At 33.4% G+C, this 23,311-nt stretch overlaps 3 protein-coding genes across 3 annotated transcripts; all 3 read left to right on the forward strand.

Moving 5' to 3' along the window:
• Nucleotides 1–6,752: 6,752 nt before the first annotated feature.
• Nucleotides 6,753–7,476, forward strand: LOC106767847. Its single transcript, XM_014652802.2, has one exon. The coding sequence runs from the start codon at nt 6,875–6,877 to the stop codon at nt 7,235–7,237; it is 363 nt and encodes a 120-aa protein (XP_014508288.1). The 5' UTR covers nt 6,753–6,874; the 3' UTR covers nt 7,238–7,476.
• A 4,727-nt stretch (nt 7,477–12,203) lies between these two features.
• On the forward strand, nt 12,204–12,838 carry LOC106767918. Its single transcript, XM_014652886.2, has one exon. It carries the CDS (start codon nt 12,291–12,293, stop codon nt 12,651–12,653), a length of 363 nt encoding a protein of 120 aa, XP_014508372.1. The 5' UTR covers nt 12,204–12,290; the 3' UTR covers nt 12,654–12,838.
• Nucleotides 12,839–18,212: 5,374 nt separating this feature from the next.
• LOC106765641 lies at nt 18,213–21,788 on the forward strand. Its single transcript, XM_014650329.2, has 4 exons — nt 18,213–18,429; nt 18,963–19,655; nt 20,021–20,449; nt 21,267–21,788. Exons 2-4 carry the CDS (start codon nt 18,965–18,967, stop codon nt 21,443–21,445), a joined length of 1,299 nt encoding a protein of 432 aa, XP_014505815.1. The 5' UTR covers nt 18,213–18,429; nt 18,963–18,964; the 3' UTR covers nt 21,446–21,788.
• Nucleotides 21,789–23,311: the final 1,523 nt, after the last annotated feature.

Raw genomic sequence — 23,311 nt, forward strand, 5'->3', positions numbered from 1 at the left:
AGGGCTAGGGTTAGGGTGGGGTTAGTAGGGTTAAGGTTAGTGTGGGGTTAGTAGGGTTAGGGTTAGTGTTAGGATTGGGTTAAGATTACGGTTAGGGTTAGGGTGGGGTTGGTAGGGTTAGGGTGAGGTTAGTAGGGTTAGGGTTAGGGTGGGGTTAGTAGGGTTAAGGTTAGGGTTAGGGTGAGGGTGAGGGTTAAGGTTAGGCTTAGCGTCAACTTGAGGGTTGGGTTAGGGTTAGGGATAGGGTGAGGGTTAGCGTGAGGGTTAAGGTTAAGGTTAGGGTGAGAGTTACGGTGAGGGTGAGGGTGTGGGTAAGTGTTAGGGTGAGGGTTAGGGTGGGATTAGGGTTAGGGTTAGGGATAGGGTTAGGGTGAGGATGACGGTTGGGGTTAGGGTTAGGGATAGGGATAGGGATAGGGATAGGGATAGGGTTAGGGTGAGGGTGAGGGTTATGGTAAGGGTGAGGGTGAGGGTTAGGGTTAAGGTGAGGGTGAAAGGGAGGGTTATGATTTGGGTTAGGGTTAGAGTCACGTCAGGGTCAGGTTCAGGTTCAGGGCGGTGAAGGCTAGGGTTAGGGTGGGGTTAGTAAGGTTAGGGTGGGGTTAGGGTTAAGGTTAAGGTAAGGGTAAGGGTTAGGGTTAGGGTTAGGGTTAGGGTTAGGGTTAGAGTTAGGGTTAGAGTTGTGGTGAGAGTTAGGGTTAGGGTTAGGGTTAGGGTTAGTAGGGTTAAGGTTAGGGTTAGGATGGGGTTATGGTTAGGGTGAGGGTGAGGGTTAGGTTTAGGCTAAGGGTGAGGGTTAGGGTTAGGGTTAGGGTGAGGGTTACGATGAGGGTGTGGGTTAGGGTTAGGGTTAGGGTGGGATTAGGTTGGGGTTAGGGTGGGGTTAGGGTTAGGGTTAGGGATAGGGTTAGGGTTAGGGTTAGGGTTAGGGTTAGGGTTAGGGATAGGGATAGGGTGAGGTTTATGGTCAGGGTGAGGTTGAGGGGGAGGGTTAGGGTTCGGGTTAAGGTTCGGGTTCGGGTTAAGGTTAGAGTCACGGTCAGGGTCAGGTTCAGGTTGGGTCAGGTTCAGGTTCAGGGCGACGGTTAGGGTGAGGGCTAGGGTTAGGGTAGGGTTAGTAGGGTTAGGGTGGGGTTAGGGTTAGGGTTAAAGTTGTGGTTAGAGTTAGGGTTAGGGTTAGGGTTAGATTTGGTTTGGTAGGGTTAGGGTTAGTAGGGTTAAGGTGAGGGTTAGGATGGGGTTATGGTTAGGGTTACAGTTAGGGTGAGGGTTAGGGTTAGGGTTAGGGTAAGGGTGAGGGTTAGGGTTAGGCTAAGGGTGAGGGTTAGGGTTAGGGTTAGAGTTAGGGTTAGGGTGAGAGTTACAGTGAGGGTTATGGAGAGGGTGAGGGTTAGGGTGTGGTTTTGGGCTAGGGTTAGGGTTAGGGTGTGGGTTTGGGCTAGGGTAAGTGTTAGGGAGAGGGTTAGGGTGGGATTAAGATGGGGTTAGGGTTAGGGTTAGGGATAGGGTTATGGTGAGGGTGACGGTTAGGGCTAGGGTTAAGGTTAGGGTTAGGGATAGGGTTAGGGATAGTGATAGCGTTAGGGTTAGGTTTTGGTTTAGGGTTAGGGTTAGGGTTATGGTGAGGGTGAGGGTGAGGGTTAGGGTTAGGGTGAGTGTGAGAGGGAGAGTTAGGGTTCGGGTTCAGGTTAGGGTCGGAGTCACGGTTAGGGTCAGGTTCAGGTTGGGTCAGGTTCAGGGTCACGACGAGGGTGAGGGCTACGGTTAGGGTTAGGGTTAGAATTGTGGTGAGAGTTAAGGTTAAGGTGAGGGTGAGGGTGAGTGTTAGGGTGAGGGTTATGGTGAAGGTGAGGGTGAGGGTGAGGGTGAGGGTGATGGTTAAGGTTAGGGTTAGGGTTATGTTGAGGGTTCGGGTTCAGGTTCGGGGGAGGTTTAGGTTTAGGGATAGGGTTTTGGGTTAAGGTAAGGGTTAGTGTTAGGGTTAGGGTGAGGGTTAGGGTGAGGTCAGGGCTAAGGCTAGGGTTAGGGTTTGGGTTAGGGATAGGGATAAGGTTCGGGTTCAGGTTAGGGTCAGAGTCACGGTCAGGGTCAGGTTTAGGTTGGGTCAGGTTCAGGTTCAGGGCGAGGGTGAGGTTGAGTGTGAGGGCTAGGGTGAGGGTGAGGTTTGTAGGATTAGGGTGGGGTTAGGGTTAGGGTTAGGGTAAGGGTTATTGTTGTGGTGAGAGTTAGGGTTAGGGTGGGGTTGGTAGGGTTAGGGTGAGGGTTAGGGTTAGGGTTAGGGTTAGGCTTAGGGTGAGGGTTAGGGTTACAGTTAGGGTTAGGGTTAGGGTGAGTGTTAGGGTGAGNTTAGGGTTAGGCTTAGGGTGAGGGTTAGGGTTACAGTTAGGGTTAGGGTTAGGGTGAGTGTTAGGGTGAGGGTTAGGGTTAGGGTTAGGGTTAGGGTTAGGGTTAGGTTTAGGATTATGGTTATGGTTAGGGTTAGAGTTAGGGATTGGGTTAGGGTGAGGGTTAGAGTTAGGTTAGGGTTAGGGTGAGGGTAAGGGTGAGGGTTAGGATAATCTTAAGAGAGACAACTTTGTTTTCTAAACCTTAACTCATTCAAATTCGACGGTGTGTTTTTCTGAATAGAGGAGTATGCTTAGTGATCAAAGCTAAGAGTAACCCATTCCCGATATATAGAGTCTGGCCATCACAAGTTCAAAAATAATGGGTTGGGCTTTACCTTCAAACAATATAATAACTGCTCCATAATCTCTTTTTAGTTTAAAAAAGGATAAAGATAATGACTTAATGGACGAATTTATGTTCCTTAAAAAATAAAAACTTAAAATACTATAATATTTATTCTAAAATTAAAATAATTCTAACATTCTCCCACTTGGTCCATTAATCTAAAATAAATATATTTAAAATTAAAAAAAAAATAATTTAAAATATAAATTTAAATAAATTTAATATTTGTAAAAATATTTAATGAAATTATCATTGTAAAATTTATATAAATTAATTTAAGTCTCAATTTAAAAATAAATAAAATTTTTAATTTTAAAAAAATTGAGATTGAATTGAATTAAAATAATAAATACAATAAACAAATTGATATTAAAAAACAATTAATTTTAGAAAAGATTTTTTTTCTGGCATGAAACCTCGTTCCAGCAGTTTATGCTTGAAATAGTAAGAAAGTATTTTTTTTTAAATTTTTTTGGCAGTTATTAACAAAAATCGTCCCTAAACTATATTTTTATCTTAGAATAATTTTTCTGCTATCCTTAATATTAGAAAAGCTTTTTCCGCACTTTCATTTCTAATTCTCTAAGCCTTAATTCCCTTCGTCTTAAGCACTTTCATTTCTTCTACTGCCTCCATCACAATCTTTTTCTGTTGCATGTGTTCGTTTGCTTTGTGTCTTCCTCTTTTTGGGCTGAGCGTCGTGGTCAAGGCGGCGAGAACTATGCTGAAGCGACTTTTATCACTTCTGTCTTCCTAGTATGTTCATCTTATCTCCTCAATCAGATTATTCTCTATGCGTTCTTTTCCTCTTGTCTGAGCCTTCATTCCTAATTCATCTAATTCCTCTTTAACTCTAACCTAATTTTCATCTATCTCTCTATCTGTATTTTCATTTTTCACTCTAACATAATCTTCATCGTTCAGGTTCGTGATTTCTATGTTAATGCTCTTTTATTTTTGCAATTCGTATTATATCAAAAGCAATTTCTCAAAGATATTAGTTCATGTGCAGTATCAACTCACCATCTCGTGTGAGGAACAACCGATTACAAGGTCTTGTAAATGATTACAACTTTATTTTTTGCTCCAGACCTTGCAAAACTTAAACTAACTTGTTTAAATGAAAAAAAAATGTTTGTCATCTCGAACATGGGGTGCCCAAACTTGATTTCCCACATTAAAATCACACTTAAACAACAAAATCACACAAAAACCATTGCATTTATGCAAAAAAATACAAAAATTTAGACTATGTCCCCTAGGTTACCAGAACTGGCTCCTGTAGTACAACTTTCTGTACAAATCCAGGATTTTGTTTGTGTAATCGTTTACCAAGGTCTTGTAAATGATTACAACTTTGGACTGGAGCAAAAAACAAAGTTGTAATCGTTTACAAGACTTTGTAATCGTTTACAAGACTTTGGTGTAGTAGTTGGGATGCCCTCAACAATTGCCACCCGAGGTTAGTTTGTTATACCTCTCCCAAGTTAACCTTATGGACTAGGACCTCCTGTCATTCTCACACATGAGTTACTCTTCTCTACGTGAGAATGAGCAATCACGGAATATCAGGATAAACGCCAGCTAAGTTATAAGTTCCACAATTCATACTTTACAATTTCATAACCATTCATGAGATATTCCTCCTTGGAATTCTCTTCCACATCCATGTTATTCAATTCATATCACTCTTCAAATATCATCATACTTAACCACCAATACAATAAAACTGAATAGTATAATAAAATCCCAATCATGAATAAGACCGAAAGAGGTATCATTATATTTATGAACAAGGTCGAGCGGAATAACATTCCTTAGAGACTAACATGACCAAATGCTATTACCAAACTAACTACTTTAGTTGAACCGAACTCTTATTATTATACTGATCGTTTTCTTGCTAACCAAAAGGTTGACCGAGCGCTATAGTACGCCTACCATCACACATAACCGAATACTAAAGTTTTAACCGAAACCAAAGAGTTTAAACCAAACACTATAGGCTTAGGCCGAACACTTATTTCATGAGATCGATCACTGTTAAAACCGAATACTATTATCAAACTGGATACTATGGATAGACCAAGTGCTAGTACAAGACCGAGCACTACATGAGACCGAGCGCTAGTTTAAGACCGAGCACTAAGGAGACCAAATGCTAGTCTAAAACCAAGCACTGAGGAGACTGAATGCTAGTCTAAGACCGAGTACTGAGGAGACCGAGCGCTAGTTTAAGACCGAGCACTGAGGAGACCGAGTGCCAGTTTAAGACCGAACACTCTATGCTGATAAAATATATACGCAAGGCCGACCACGAAAAATAATGTAACATCTATTCACATACTAAAGACAAGTATAATATTGAATACTTAACTTATTTGAATACCTTGATTAGGCTGACTACTAAGTAGAAATAGAAAACTATACTTAAACTGAATGCTTATTTTCAAACATACCAATAGAAGACTGATCGGTTGTCATCATCTGTAATTCTCTACAGAAGGAGAATCCAGTCAAGACTGAATGCCCCAATGGAAAACCGAATGATCACAAATGACTCTTGACGACAATTACAAAATTTTGTAGAAGACTACAGAATTAAGATCAGACCCTATTCCTACCCAATTCATGCCATTTCTCAATCATCAACACATACAAATGAGCATGCGAGAACATTAACATTTCAATATCAACCAAATCATCAACATAATATCATTCCAACAAGCAAACATTCACAAAAAAGAATCATATGAATTACAAGCTTCCCTTAGCTCGAAATCCAGAAATTGCTATGCTTTCACAATATTGCCTACACCTCAAGTAACTTCTAGGGCTTCCTATAAGCTTCTGATTGGTGAAAAGGAACCAACCATAGAATCAAAGATAGAAAACACTTTCAGAGAAGGAACTGATGAACACATGCAAGTCAAACAGTGCTTGCATACATCACAAACGTTAAACCTCAAAGGACGAAGAGAGATTTGAACTTATCAGCTCAAAAAAAATCTGATTGGTGCAAATGAAAGAGCTTGACACCAGGAATGCTTAGGTGTTGCCTAAATGATGATCAGAAGAGTAAAAAGGTGAGAATTTTTAGAGAGAAGACAGAGAAGTTTAAAGAGAAGGAGGAAAAGACGAAATTCAGAGCTTTGAAGAAGAAGAGTGCATGCAAAAAAATGACACCAGATTTCAAAACTTAAATACTACCATAAAAAACTCTCTCGGTTCACTCAGTCATGCACACTTGAATCTCACTCAGTTGCTGCATTTAATTATCCTGACATTCACCGTAAGAGAAACATAGTAATGGAATTAAACATTTTTCCCCACTAAATTCAAGAGTAAAATTTTTATCTATAAAAGAGTGAAAATAAGTTTTAGTGAATTTTTTTCAATAAAATATATGTATTTATATGGTTTGAAAATCCTATATTACTTGTGTAGTTTAAATAAATGGAAACAAAATGTTAAAGACATTTAATGATAAAGAATAATAAAAGAAACCCTTCATGCCTTATTCCCTGACATATTTGTCGAGTATGTATACTTGAACAAGTGTTAGCTGTTTAGAAGTTACAAACAAATCTGATGTTTGAAGTGAGACCAATTCTTAATATTTTTTATATACTGTTTGGCTCGTTCAAACACATACCTTTTCTAAGTATTTGTTTTTTCAATATATCATTTTGCAGGCACCACAAGGTGGATACTACTAAGAGCTAAGGGGCTATTTGACTTAGAAAATCAAGATTGGGATACAAATAAAAAACAAACAGATATGTACTTTCGTGGAAGTGGATATATATATATACTTCACAACTTGATAGAACTTTACAATAATGGGAACGGCAAAGCAGAAATAGTCAACATAAGTTGCAAAAACTGAAGTTTTCTAATCAAAGGGGTGAGTAATAACCATTCAAAACATGATATATTCTATTTAATGAATAAAAAAACCATGAAAGCTAACCAACCTTGACCTCAAATATGCATATATAAAGCCTCCCACTATGTTGTGCTACACCAACTTTTCCCATTCATATCTGCAATTTCCACCAATCCTTTTGCTCTCACTTTCTACTGAGACTACAAACCAATACTATTCAAAATCTTGTCTTTCAGAAAACGAGATCCAACCATGTTTAGATCCATGAGTACTCGAAGAGGTCCTGGGAAGTATGAGAGATTAGGTAAAGAATCAGTTACTACTGCTCTTTTGAACGAAGGGTTCAAGAGGAGCACGAGTTTGCCTTCTTGGAGACCCAACCCTTCACGAAAAATGGCTTTAGGTTCAACCTTTGGGGCTTTGAATCTTCAGAGAAACCCCACAAAGAAGGGAAGCAGCAGTGAAAAGAAGAGTCACCCTCTTCTCAGCTTCTTGGCTCTTCGTAGGAAAAAGAAAACAACTGCAAGGCCTGAATTTNCNAGGTATCTTGAATATCTCAAGGAAGGAGGCATGTGGGATTTGAAATCCAATAAACCTGTCATGCATTACGTTTGATTCAGGTTTCAATGCAGAATATTAATATATTTCTTGTAAGAATTGGTAGAGTCTGGTTACTTTTGGTATTAGTCATTCATTTGAATCAAATGGGAACATGCAAAGTTCATCAGCCTGTTTTCAATAGGTTCTTGTAATATAAAGATGTTCTTTTTTCTCAGTGATGGATTGGAGATTACATTTTTTTTTACTGACTCCGTGTTGATAATGCTTTGTTTTTAAAGATGTTTTTTTTATTCTATTTTGGTAAACTACCAAATTTCTGATGTCGTAAGGTGCAATTAACCAGTGATTAATTATTAAAAAAAGATAGTTTGACACGATTTAAAACACTCTTTTGACACTACTTTTAATAATATAATAATATATTATGATTTTAAATTAAAAAATAATATAATTATAATTAAAATATTATTATTTACCATGTCAAATGATGTAATTTGTGATTTTCTGAGTGTTACTGTTCTTAATTATTTAGAATAGTGTGAAAATTTCCATGCTTTTGAAATGTTATATATGCGTGTTTGATTATATTTTATTTTATGTAAATTTTGGTTTTGTGATATTGTTAAGTTCAACTACTCGGCTAATGATCAAACTGAAATTGAAGTTTTCTATATTTTATGATTCTGAGTCACTATCTTTTTGTGTCCACTAAGTCCAAAATACGATCTCATCAATAATAACAACAACCCTACAAAACATTAAACGACAAAACATTATTAATTTCCTGAACTTAAAGATGACCATGGGCTACTACAGCATCTATCTCTAAAAAATAATTAACAATGACTTATAGAAATCTCACTTTTAAACGTATTTCTGATACTGTGAGGCGAGTTTGTTAACATTAGAAGTGCCTTTTTAAAAGCCTACATCAAACTTAGGCCTATAAGTACAATATGACTTTTGGGCTATGTTTAGGTATTTTTATTAGTACTAATAACTCCTTTCTTGAAGAAATCTGGAAATTGTTTTTGTTTACTTTTCTTGATTCTCACATTACAGTTGTAAGATGGTTGTTATGACTAGAAAACCGATTAATGTATCAGAAGAGTACTTATCACTCTGTTTTATAATACATTAAGAAGTTGATCATGAAGCTAAATACAAACATTCATATACTAATATTGATAAATGTATAAAATAGTATAAGTAATAAAATAAAAAATTTAAATATCATTTTATTTTTTTTAAGAGATTGGTATAACATTTGACAATTCTCATAATTTATAATTCAATTAAATAACAAAATTTACAAAAATAAAAAGAAAAAACATCATTTTTTGTATTTTTATCAAAGTTAGTGTGTAACAAATTTAACCTAATATATTTATAATTATTAAAACTAGATTTTATTAACTTCATTTTCATGAATTTGTAAACATTTCAATTTCAATTTCATATTAAAATCAATAAATATGTTCAAATTCTATTCTTAGAGACTTTGAACACATGATAACTCATCAAAGGTTAATTCCTTGGATGATCAACAAGAGAAATCATACATTAAGTTCAAAAGTATTAATATTACTAATGTAGGCAGTCCTATCCCTAGATACAAGTTTAAGTAGGTATTTAATTTCAATTCTAGGTTCAGGAGATATTTTAAAACACCTCAAGAACCATAATCAAGCAATAGGTGTTTAAGCCACAACAAACATTAAGCATGAACTAACACTGAAATGAAAAAACATATGTATGAACATGTAAAATACACAAGAAATAAGTTTATTACAACTAATATTTCAACAAATAAGTTTAGTTCTCCATGATGGAAATCCCAGGGTTTACAAAATTAAAGAATATGAAAGAAATTGAAACTATAGATCAGAAGCAAGGTCTCTGCCAAGGTTCTTGGTAGCTGCTTCATGCTCAAATGGCGTCTCCCATTCACATTTCCACCTCCAATTTCATGATTCATCTTCTTCCTCAACCAAAAAGGACAAAAACTCCATGATTGAAGATAAATACTCAATAAGAAGAAGGGAGAGCTTCCCATGACCCAAAGTAGTCTCTAAGAGCTTCTCTCCAACATCCTAGATGATTTATATTCGTAAAAATCGAAAAAGATCTCAAAATCCTTGTGAAAACATGTTTAAATACCCAATTTTACGTATTAGGTTTGACATCAAGGCCTAAAAGTTAAGGCTTTGACTTGTAACTCGTTGGGCGAATTAGCATAGCTCGTAGAGTGAATTGAGATAACTCCTTATGCAACTTAGTCTTTCTTACTAGCGGGGGTGGGTAAAATTAATTGAACTATACTGAACTATCAATTAACTATACTATATTATACTAAAATTAATGAATTGTTTAGATTAAAAACTGAATTGTACCATTCTATAGTTCAGTTTTAAAAAATTGAACCTCTAAAGTTGTAGTTGAGTTAACTACTCATTAACTTAAAACTACTTCATTTTATGTTTTTTTTTTTTTACTTGTTTGAGAGTTTCTAAAATTCTAGTTCAGTTTGATTACTATTGACTCAACCAAACTTTGGCTAAGGTTAACTCGGCCAAATTCGTCGATTTTTGGCTAGAGCGAATTGGTCCAAATTTAGTCAATTTTTGACAAGAGCTAGCTTTGCCTAATTTTGGCTAGAACAAACACGAATGAGTTTCAGCTGTGACTGACTTGATCAAATTCGACAAATTTTTAGTCAGGGCCTACTTGGTTGAATTTGGCCAAATATTTGTGAAGTCTGACTCAATCTAGTTTTGATAGTGGTTGTCCTTGTCGATTTTTGAATGAGATTGAATCGGCCAAATTTTTGTTATGACCGAGTCTACAAAGTTTTGGTTGTGGTTATCTTGGCCAAATTCGCACGATTTTTTGCCAGGGTTGACTCAACCAAATTTTGGTCAGAACCGACTCGAACGAGTTTCAATCATGGTGGTCCTTACTTATTCTTAGCGATGGTCATTCTTGCTGAATTGAACAAATTTTTTATCAGGACCGACTCGTCCGAATTTAGGCGAATTTCGATCAGGACTGACTCAGTCGATGTTCAACTGTGGATGTTCCGATTGAATTCGGTCAAATTTTGGTGTAGACCCTTCTCAACATTTTGACACATTTGGTTCATCTCAACATTTGGCCTGAATGGGATCATCTCAACTGTTGGCCAAAAACAACTCATCTCAACCTTTGGCTTGACCAAGCCTGTCTCGAACTCATGTCAGCCTTTCTTGACCTTTGACCATTGTTAACTTGTCTCAACCTTGTATCTGGCTTAATCATCTTAATATTTGTCCCGAGTTCGCTCGTCTTAACCTTTGGCATGTTTTGTCTCAAACTTTGGTAAGGTCGACCTGTCTCGACCTTTGGTCCAACCTAACCCGTCTCGACCTTTGGCCTATTCTAGTTTGTCTCAAAGTTGTGTTGCTTGTCAAAGTAAAAAACAAATTTTAGTACAATGCACTTCGGTAGAATAAAAAGTTTAGTTCAGTTTGTGTAAACTAATTGTGTAAACTAATCTTCAGTTTAGTTATGACAAACTAGTATTTGATTTAATGTAGTTTTTAACATTGTAGTTTAGCTCAATTCATTTTGCACTAGACTGATCTAAGCAAACCTGAAAAATATACTTAATTAAATTATAATTGAATGAAAATTTTAATATCGCTAGTTATGTAAATTAAATTGCTATGATTATTGAAATATTGTATAGGAAAAAGATAACCACAAATTTTTAATAAATTATATATATATATATATATATATATATATATATATATATATTGGCAATAAATTTATAGTGATAAGTAGATATTAAAAAAATTCCTAAGTTATGATAATTTTAATGACAAAAAATACTTAATTACTATAATAATAGATTTGGATATTAATTTATAAAATAAAAATTATCAATAACTAAAATAATTTTTATTGTAGATAAAAAACTATAATAATATATATAATTTTTGTAATAATATATTGTATGAATTGGATATTAATTACTATATATAGTAATAATATATATAATTAAAAATAATATATTATAATTTTTTATTTACAATAAAAATTATTTTAGTTATTGATAATTTTTATTTTATAAATTAATATCCAAAGTTTTTATTATAGTAATTAATTATTTCTGTAATTAATTACTATATTGTTACTATATATTATTACTATATATAATTTTTGTAATAATACATTGTAATAATATTATTACTATAATAATAGATTTGGATATTAATTACTATATTGTATTTTTAATTGGTCATTTTTGTAGTGTATGAATTGGTATTTAAATTAATCACTAATATTATTATAAAAATTTTGAGTAAAGAAATAAATTGATTTCTAAATTCATATTTAATTAATTAATTAAAGATTGAGTCTTGAAAAATTCACAAAAAAAAATTAAAATAATAAGGAAGTATAGGGAAGGGTAATTTTTATTAATCCATTTATAACCAGAAATACCTGTCGGCACATAAAAATTAATTAAAATAATAAATAAACTATTAATAATAATAAAAAAAAAAAACACAAGAGTAAAGTTAATATATTATATAAAAATATATAATACTGCCTTATCATTAAAGACAATTTTAGAAGTAAATATAAATTATAAAAAATTTAATGCTTATAATTAAGTTAACTAGGATCTACACTTGGTACAAATTTTAATACATTTTAAGAGTATAACATCCTCGAAACTACAGTGTATAAGTTGATAATAGGAGTCAAATTATAACATGTACTTTCGTGGAAGTGATGCATATATTTCTGAAAAATTGAAGTTGTGGGACGCCAAAACAGAAACAGTCAACAAAAGTTGCACAACAACCTGAATGTTTTCAAATCACATGGGCGTAGTAAACATCCAAAACGTGATTATTGTAATATTGCTGAATATAAAATCATGAAGGACGAAACTGCTAGCTATCCAAACTTGACTTACAGGTGCGTATATAAAGCCACCCACTCTGTTGTTCTTACTCCAACTTTTCTCAGCTACCATTTACACCATCTCACTTTCTACTGAGACTACAAACCAATACTATTCAAAATCTTGTCTTTCAGAAAACAAGATCCAACCATGTTTAGATCCATGAGTACTCGGAGAGGTCCTGGAAGGTATGAGAGATTAGGTAAAGAATCAGTTACCACTGCACTTTTGAACGAGGGGTTCAAGAGGAGCACCAGTTTGCCTTCTTGGGGATCCAACCCTTCAAGAAAAGTGGCTTTGGGTTCAACCTTTGGGGACTTCAATCTTCAGAGAAACCCCACAAAGAAGGGAAGCAGCAGTGAAAAGAAGAGTCACCCTCTTCTCAGCTTCTTGGCTCTTCGTAGGAAAAAGAAAACAACTGCAAGGCCTGAATTTTCTAGGTATCTTGAATATCTCAAGGAAGGAGGCATGTGGGATTTGAACTCCAATAAACCTGTCATGCATTACGTTTGATTCAGGTTTTAATGCAGAATATTAGTATATTTCTTGTAAGAAATCGTAGAGTCTGGTTACATTTGAATCGATTGGCAACTTGTAAAGTTCATCAGCTTGTTTTCAATAGGTTCTCGTGTAATATAAATATGTTATTTTTTCTGTGTGGGTTGGAGATGTTAATACAACAAAATATTCTTTTATACTCACTTGTTGCAAAATTATGTCTTTGCTTCAATTTTATTTTTTTATCAGAAAAATAAATATATTAAATAAAGATAATTGGATTGCCTCAATCTATGAAAAAAAAAGGAAAATAAAATTTTAACACCATTTTTTGACACCATTTTGACATTGCACACGTGTCAACATGTAGTTGGACGATTTCAAATTAAAAAACAAACTTTGGTTTTTCTCTTCCAAATATATCCCTACCTCAACTTTTTTAATTTGAAATCGTCTAATCACATCTTGACACGTGTGCAGTGTCAAAATAATGTCAAAAATTGGTGTTAAAATATCATTGTCCAAAAAAAAAAGCAATAAAATAATGTCTTTGCTTCAATTTTATTTTTTATCGGAAAAATAAATATATTAAATAAAGATAATTGGATTGCCTCAATCTATGAAAAAAGCAATAGAATAAAGGACAACAATATAACTTATTCTCTTGATGTAAAAATGGTTGTCGTCATTTAACAAACTTATTGAACACTAAAATTTACATAGTTCATATTCAATATTCAAAAGATCATATCTGCAAATGTGTATTCAGATAATTTTTTTTCATCTTAGACTTTGTGATTTCCGGTGGAACATAAAACAAAATCTAATAACAATGAAAAAACACAATAAAAAATCTCACGATAAAAAAGTTACAACATTAAACAACATATAATGTAAGGACCTAAAAAATGGGTCAAGGGCTCTTGAGCCTTAAGTTGATGCTCTTAGGTCTTTGAAGGTTAAGACACCCTGACTGTAGAAAACGTATTTCAAAGTCTGATTCATTAAGCTTAAACTCGCTCTCTCTAGAACTCTTTTTCCCTAAATTTTCTTTGTCTTCTCTCTAACATTCTCATTCACTGAATCGTTCGATTTTTTATTAGGCACCGCCTAAGCGTTTGCGGCGTCGAGGACTTCACCTTGAACCGATTAATTTCTCCATTTCCTTCCGGTAAGTAGTTTTTCTGTTTTCTCTATTATTTTCGAAACCTAGGATTTGAGGTCTATGAGTTTCATGAAATTAAAATTGTCCTTCTTCCAATTTAATTAAGTTCTAGCTCTAAAGAGCTGTTTTCACCACCAATGTGGTGGTTGTAGGGTACTATTTGGGTGAGACACTGTAAGGGCATCTTCAATTAGTTGTGTTGTGAAAACCCAAGGTAAGGGGACCTGATTATATGTTTTAAATCATTTGTTTGATATGTATGTATGTTAATTTCTAAAACAATATGTTGTTTGACTTAAATGTTATATTGGTGTGCTTGAGTGGTATGTACTATGTTACTGTAATCGTGCATGTAAATTGTGATGTTGTAAGCTATTGATGATGGAATTGGTTTGCTGAAAAGATTTACTGTTTGGAGTAGTTGCACATGTGGAGGCTGTTAGAACAAGTTCTAGTGAGAAATAAAGTGTTTGGGTAGTGTTCTAGGTTGGTTTAAGGGAAGTGGGGTTATGACTTTGAGTAACTGTGGTCTAGGGTGTGTTTGGAGTATTGAGACAATTTAGAGAGGTCATTTGGGATTGGTTGAGAACAGTTTGTTGGTAGGATAAAAGATTCTTAAAAACCGGAGTTGGTACATCCCTGATCATAGAGCAGCCTTGGTTTGATCTAGTAAGTTGTGACTAGTCATATGTACTGGCGTTCATGGTGAGTTTGATTCGTCAAACATTTGATTTTTCTACGATGACCAATTGGGTTAGTAAGAAGCGTTGGGGGTAAGTTCTATTGTGATAATAATTAGATAGACAGTTTAGCAAAGAGGATACATCTTGGGTTGTTTGAGGGGAAGTGAGAGGGTGATTTTGAGCATTTGGGTTTTGAGTGCACTTCGTTGTTGGGGCAGTCTTAGCAAGTGAATTGTGACCTGTTTGAGTCATCAAGTTGGTCAAAATACGGGCAAAGTGTTAGAATTGAGTTTGGGGTCCTCTAGTTGAGTTTGATGTTTTGTAGTAGAATTTGTGTTAGTTTAGTACATCTAATTCCTATCCAAATGAAAAATGCAATACTTTACTTTCATCTATAAAGATGTTTCATATCAATGTTAGTGTTACAAATTTTAAATTGATCAATTGGATATGTCAAAGATGCACCAAAACCAGAAAAAACAGGTTGTTGTTAAAAACTGATAAGAATAATCGATTATCTCACTTGGTAATTGATTATTCTAGTCATAAAGTCGTATTTTCTTCAAAGCTCTCGTAAATAATCGATTATTACGTATTATAATCGATTATTGTCGTTAGAAAATCATCCAAGACAGTTTTTGGTGGTTTTCGGGGTTCCAGATATCATTTTTGAACGTTCTTTAGGTTGTTTTGGGGATTTTGGACCTTTTTGGAACTTTTGGTGATGGTTTCAAAGTTGTTTTCCTTGTCTAAGTATGATTTTAAGGGGCATTGGATTGTTTAGTGGTTATTCTTGGACTGTTATTGTCTGTTAATGTATATGGAATGGTTTCATGCGATTTGGATGACTTGTTGAGTTGTTTGTGGTCTTTTGAAGTAAAATTATTGGACGTAATTCCATGATCCTCAATGGAGGTTACATGGTGGTTCCCTGTATGGTTGATGGACGTAATTCCATGATCCTCAAGGGAGGTTACATGGTGGTGCCCGGTGGTTTGTTGTGATTGACCGTATGAATGGCCGGAGTGTCCTTAAGGGGTTTATCCTGACATTCTAATGATCATTCATGCTCAAGTAAAGAGTGATGAGTCATGTGGTGAGAATAGCAGGAGGTCCTAGCCCATAGGTTCTTGGGTGAGTTATAACAGACTAACCTCGGGTGACAGCTGATGGTTTTCTAGTTACTACACCACTCGGGTGCACAAACCCCTGGATACTAGTCCGAATGGTCAAATCACGTGGTCGATCATTGATATCAGAACAATGCATTTGGTCATAGTTTGTATTGTGTTATGGTCTTTGCATGCTTGAAATACTTGGTTGTTACATGCTTATGTATTGGTTAAATTGGTATGAGTTGTATAATCTTTGTATATCTAGCTCACCCTTGCTTCTGTGTTTGTCTATTTGTGTATTGTTTTCTCTTTTGCGATGATCACCTTAATGGTGTGAGCTTGGGAATGCAATCTTTTCAGTTGGCTAAGTGGGGAGTTAGACGAGCAACGAAAGTGTAGGTTGTGCTTTTCGTTCTTCGGGTGAAGAATTTAGTTCTTTATAAAATTATAGTTTTATTTCTTGTCATATATGTAATATTCATTTTAATAGTATTTTATTATTAAAATTGGGATGTTATATATAACACATAAAAGACATATATTGGTGACATTTACTAATTATGTTTTTGAAACATGCTTAAAAGAGCAAATAAGTTTTAGATGTTAAAATTAGAATTGTATTAATTTATGTGATTTGATATAAGCCTCACTCAAAAGATGCTTTTGAATTCTATTATTCGTGATCCAATAGAAGCCTATGTTTTAATTTGTGTGAAAGAAAATATTTCCTCAACATTTACTTTTACATTCCTAAACATGATATTGATCATCTTTTCAATTACTTCAAATCGTTGTCACCTACATACATCTTTAAACAACATTACATCTTTTATTTAATTTCTAGGTGTTAGAATGGGAGAAAATGAAATATGATGTCTTCTTTATATAAACAGCTTTTCCGCAAAAACTAAAAGCATTCCATTTTGAATGTTATATTTGTTTCATTATTTTGTTGAAGTTATTTCGTTGAACTTTTCATGTAGCTATTGGGATCATGTAACTATCGAATTAGGAACAAAGTTTTCTAATTTAAGATTCTAAAGTTAACTTTCTTTGACCGCTTGAATCCAAAATCCGATCCTCGCAAAAGAGCACTATATTATGAGATTAAAAAATAAATAATAAAAAAATTAAAATATCTTCTTAATTCTTAAATTTTAATAAAAAATTAAAATTTGCTTATATCCTAAACTTTATTTGTTTTAAACTTTAAAAATAAATACACATAATCTTCCTAAATTTAATTGTAAAAAATGTATTAAATTACGTTAATTACTTTTTGACATGATAAATTACATCAAATACAATATTATAAATATTGTGAGGCTAATATTATAAATATTATGATGCTAAGTATATTTTTACCTTTGAACTTACATATCAAAAAGTTTATGTAAAATTTCTCCTTATACTCTGAAATACATTCATGTATTAACTTTTATGACTGTTAGACACATTCACTACAAAAGTTAATGTTATCTACTTTTGAAAATATATTTTATGTCTTATTAAAGTAAAATAATGAGTTTTATATTACCTTTTCAATATAGACGAATTCAAATTTTAGATATAAATTTGAGGTGTGAAAACATTTTTTAACTCTAAATATTATTATTTTATATTAGTTTTAAATTATGTAAAGATAAAAATGCAGCAATTATTTTTCAAACATAAAATATGTTTTATGATTTTTTTTCCTAAATTTTCTTTTTATAATATTAAAAAAAATATTTTCCAATCATTCAAAAATTAACATATAAAAATAACTTATGAACATCTAAATAAAGTATAATTATTTTTAATAAAAAAATGCAACATGAAGAGTAATTATTAAACGAAAATTGAAATAATATATATATTAATATGTTATGTATATTAATAAGAAGTACATTAATTATGTATATTACAAATTTAATTCTCTTAATTTGAAATAGTTCTTATCACCTTAATTATATTACTTAACATTCAATATAAAAAATAAAATGCTTAGTAATAAAGGCTACATGGTTAAAAACATTTTAATTTAAAGTTAATAAATATTTTTATGTAAAAGAGTTATATTTATTTGAACTAAAAGTATATTTAAATTAAATATATATAGTGTTATAACTTAATAAATATTTGTTAAATTAGATTAAATAAAAGAAATAAAGAGCAAAAAGGAGAAAAGCAAATTTCGTGCATGAGGAAGTTATGCAAACCTAAATTAAAGTTCCAGTTTATTGACCTTATTGACAGTGATATTAAAACTGCAACGTGTCGTTGGAGCAATTGAACAGAAATGAAAGGAAGACTTGTCTTAAAGAATGAAGGAGAGACCGTGACAAACCACTCTTCCCTATCATTGTTGTTTCTCGTGCAAGCAATCTTTTTTCCCTTCTCATAGAGCCATTCAAACATCTTCGTGTTCATTAAAAGTCAATGTTTGTTGCATAATATTATATTAAATACTTATTTCTTGAATATCACATCTATTAAATTATTTTAGATATTCAGAGTTCATTTGAATAATACCTAATAAAGTGATAAGATTAAAAATAAATAATTTTGTAATATTTGAACAATGAAATAAATAAATGTAAAGATAAATAAAAAAAAATGAGAAATGAATTAGGGCAAGGAAAGGAAAGGTCGGGTTGAAGGTTGAAATTAATTCCAGAGGTGTGGGAAGTGTGTTCTTCTAACAACCAAAAAATTAAAATATATCCAAAAAATGTGCAGCTTCTCACGCCTCTCATTTCAGGGGCTGTCTCCTTCTCCTTCCTTCTAATCACTTAGTTCTCTTCACTTCATCCTTTTCCTCCTCTTCCTTCTTCTGCGCTCTCAAGGTTTGTTTCTTCTTCTATTCATCTTTCTCATTTTCTTCTCAATTTTGTGGGAAAAGGAAAAATAAAAAACAGAGAGAAAAACTGTTGTACCGATTTCGATTTTTATTTTTTGTACAGTGAAATAGCAATTCCGATACCGGTATTTGAATTCTGTTTTTTAGGTCTCAGGCTACATTGATTTCCTTTCAGTTTTTCCCCTCTATAGTTATTATTGTTTAGGATTCCTTTTACTTTCTCTTTCATCGATTTTCCTTTTTCTTTTGCAACAAGAAAATTAATTTTAGGTTACGATTGTGGGAGCGTTTCTTTCTCTGTTTTCGGTGTATTTTAAGGAGAGTATAGAGCGTTATATTAGGTTAGGGATTTTGCGTTTGTTTGAACTTTTTGTTTCTTGGATTTTAATTTCTTTGCGTACGCAGCTGTCGATTATTTTAATTTCTATGATTATGCTTATTTGAAAATTGTGTTAGGTCATGATTATTATTCCTGTTCTAACGTCTGTTTCTGTGTCGGTTTGATATGATTTTGTACAGCCATGCCGACCTTTACTGCCATAGCATTTGATAGGTTGATAGAGCCTGGAGCCTCGAAACCTTCTTATAAATCTGCTCCGGTGCCGATGCCTGTCCCAAAGAAGCACCAGAGGCGGAGTAGTGAACCGGCAGTAACGAAGAAGCCCGCTCCTCGTCCTCAATTAAAGCCCGCACTCTATGCCACACCTGAGGTGACGCCGCTTCCAGATGCACCCTCTTCATTCCCTCCTTCTCCGTATATTGTGAATCACAAACGCCGAGGCCCACGCCTCATGAAAAGTTCTTCTGAGGCAAATGTACAGGCCAAGCAGAAGGATCTTGATGATGCGACTGCTAATGGTAAGAGCAATGATTCTGTGGTTGCCTGTTCTGACGGTGATCTCCAAGTCACTACTTCTGCAAACCCCGAACCTGTTACTGCTAAGGAGGTGCTGGTGAATGGTGTACATGATACCGGCCTTAGTAGCAACAATAATGGTGACCTTGGGCACAGACAAAGGGAAAGTGAAAGTAGTGGCGTTCTTAATGGATCACGTATGGATAAAGTAGTGGCATCAAATTTGGAAAGAGCTGGTGACTGTGAAGACTTTTTTGATCCACATGATTCAATGAGTATAAAAAGTTGCACAGATGGTGAGGATACAGGCATGGAACAAGCTATGAAACGTGCAGAATTTTTTGATGCTTGGGAAGGTAAGTTGAGCTAGTTTTACTGACAATTATTTCTTTGGAACTGATTCTAGCATGTAGGCAAATACAACCATAGAGGGGTGTGCTGTCCTATAAAGTTTGAAGTCGGGTATAATGTATAGGGTCATTTTGCTTTTCATTTTACTATTGTTATTATTATAATAACTTTTGATTTCCATTTTTCCATATTTTCTTCATGTTACTATGTGTGGTCGTTGCTGCAGTGATAAAATGATATCCTAGTTTTTCCATCGATTTATCTGTTTTAGTGTATACTTGGAATGATGATTAGATGTGAGGAAGAGCATCAGTATATGTCTTGAAAATATTCAATGATATAAATTATCTTGGCTCTTTTCTTCCTGTAGAACTCTCGTCTGACAGTGGGACTCAAAATTTTCAACGTGACATTGAAGCTGATTTGCGTGAAATAAGGTTGAGTCTATTGATGGAGATAGAGAAGAGGAAACAAGTTGAAGAATCCCTTAACAGCATGCAAAGCCAGTGGGAGAAACTTAGACAAGGGTTATCGCATGTGGGAATTGTTTTGCCTGCTGACCTTACTGCTGAGGCTGGGCAGCTGAGTTCTGATCCTATGGAAGATGTATTTCAGCAACTTTACATTACTAGGTTTATATCAAACAGCATTGGGAGAGGAATTGCCAGGGCAGAAGTGGAGATGGAAATGGAAGCTCAATTAGAGTTGAAGAATTTTGAGATTGCTCGACTATTGGAACGTCTTCACTGTTATGAGACCATGAATAAGGAGATGTCTCAGAGGAATCAGGAAGCAGTAGGTGAGATTTATGTCATATTTTTGTCTCCAAGTGTATTAATATCACGCGTATACTTGTATCTTAAACTGAATATAACTATTTTTCCGTTAATGTTTGATAAATGTACATTTTGCTTAAAGCTATAATTGGTTTGATTCGTCATTTTATTTTTCCTCCAAACAAGTCTCTTGCTTTCTTTCTCAAATGACACAAATATTTGTTTAGAGATGGTTGAATAAAAACCAGGTTTTTGGCATAGTATCTGCTTTTTATGGTCCTTGAATGCGAATGTGGTTCATAGTTTTATTGATAGAATAATAGTAGGCTGTTTGGTGGCTTAATAATGTTGATATGGGCTATATACACACAAAACCTCCAAGACGAGAGAATTACTGGGAGAAAAGGAAAGATTACAGAAAGAATTTATTATTATTGTCTAGTGAAGATCAATTGAACAGTAATGAATTGTGATGATATTATATGTGCTCATATCTTATGCTTTGTTAGTGTGATTGCAATATACAAGTGTTTTGTACTTGCAATATACATACCGGTGATGCCTACCCATTAAATTATAGCTGATCATGGTCCAAAACTATTTTTATTTAGTGGTCAACTGTCCCGCAATGGCAGAATTTCCTTAACGGGTATGCAATGCGATGAACTTTTTTTGCTTAATGCTTGCACATGCACGCATTCATAGTGTCTTATTTCATGCAACTGGGGAAATTCCTGTTTTTCTATGGGTACCGTGTTCATCCTAAAATATATGCGGTAGTTTGGTAGGCTTATGTTATCTGTTATTCTGTTTCATTTATGTTATTTCTTTCTTGTTTAGAGATGGCGCGGCGTGAGAGACAAAGGAGGAGTAGGAGGCTGAGATGGATTTGGGGCTCCATCACTACCACGCTTGTACTTGGTACTGCAGCAATAGCATGGTCCTATCTTCCGGTGGGTAGAGGATCAACTTCTGCAGCTCATGATCCGGTTCCTGAACATGATGATGCAGCCAACTAATATACCATGTATACCATCATACTAACTTCATTGCCGAGTTATGGTATAGGAGGAGAATAAAAGTAATACGTGCTTCTGTGTGGCTAACATATCTCTTGATCATTACAATTTTGCAGCGTCCGGAGTATGTGCATAATTTATTTAACATGTCCCTATTACTGGAATGTGTAGCCAGTAGATTAGTAAAAGGGTTCGGTCTGAGTTGATGAAAATAATAATACACCATAATTTCCTATGGATATTCTGGGGTGCAAAGTATTCTTTTCACCCGCGACATTATCGCAGAGCATATTTTTAATTAATTCTTTATGCTTGCTGCTCCAAGCATTTTGACACCACTGAAGAAATTTGATACATGATAAGAGCATGCCAAGGGTGGGTGAGGAGGGTTGATTATTTTTCGGTTAGCGCTTGAAATAAAATATTACTTACTGTAATTTTTCCATGACCTATATTGGCTTTGTTTATTTAGCAGATTACATTATACTGAGTGGATATTGCTTATATATTTATGTGTATGTTAATTAGGTGTTAGATATAATTTTACTTGGGAGAAAAGTCTTTCTCAATTTTGGTAAGATTAAAAGTAAGAGTGACTATTGGTAGTCTGAAGTTAAATTTGTGAGGTTAACCTAAACGAACGGTAGATGTACTCAAACTCCGATAAATATTGCATTTTGTAAAACGGTGTTTTTAAGTATTCTCTTAAATTATTTAAGAAATTCAGGTCTTACTTTTGTTTAATAAATTGTATTATTGATTTTGTAATTTATAAATAATTTTTTATTAATAATAGAAAATGTATTAGAAAGCTGTTGCTACCTCTTCTCTTTATTCATTACCTAAACTAACAACTACTTCAAAATGCAGTTCCTTTATTGATTATTTGCTTATGAAAAGTGTATTTAAATACGATCAGCAATGCGTTGCAATAGGAATGGTCTCAAGTATGGGTAATGCTCACTTGATATTTGTTTTGTTTAAAAACAATTGTCCAGTGGGTTTGTTTAACATATACAAATATTTAATGATACTCGTGAAATATTTTTATATTTTTTTTTAAAAAATTTTAAATAAAATTTGTTAAAAAAAAATTTTTTAAAATATAGACTTAGATTAAAAAAAATCTGTTTAAGTATAACTCAAATCAAATTAATCACGAAAATATTAATGTAAATACATTTGATCTTTCTAAAAGGTAAAACTAAATTATTTGTGTCAAGAAAAAAAAATTAAAAATTAATTTTAAAGATTAATTTTTAAAAACATAACTTTAATTTCGTAATATTAAATAAAAAAAATATATCAAGTCAAATATTAAATAATTATTCAACAATTAATATTTTTCCATTAAAATTTTATTTTGACCGTTTAACTTAAATAAATTCTCTTTTATTTTTTTTTTTGTTGAGGAGGTTTTAAATATGTATATTTTAGATTTTATTTGTAAAAAGTTTAAGCTTTCTATGATTTGTCTTAAGAGAATATTTTTTTTTTTATATTCTCTACATTGATGATGATATTTTTTTAGAAGAGATATTAGAACATATAACATTTGACATATTTTTTTTATGAGTATGACACATTCTACTGATGTTTCTTTTTTGTTTGTTAGATGTTTGAAGAAACTTTCTCTTTAATAATCTCTTTCTTTTCCTTATTTATGTGTGTTAATTTTTGTCTAAGTTTCTAAAATACAATGTTTTCACGGTTGATAAGGTTTGTAAAACTTGTTTCTTGCAAAAGAAAATTGATTAATATGATAGGTAAACTTCAATTAAGTTTGGCCTTCTTGACTTGTTGATTTATATGTTTTAGGTTTATAAACAATTAATTAAGCTTCTTCTCCATATGAAATAATGGATT

This window comes from Vigna radiata, chromosome 7 (assembly GCF_000741045.1).
Source record: "Vigna radiata var. radiata cultivar VC1973A chromosome 7, Vradiata_ver6, whole genome shotgun sequence".
NCBI lineage: Eukaryota > Viridiplantae > Streptophyta > Magnoliopsida > Fabales > Fabaceae > Vigna > Vigna radiata.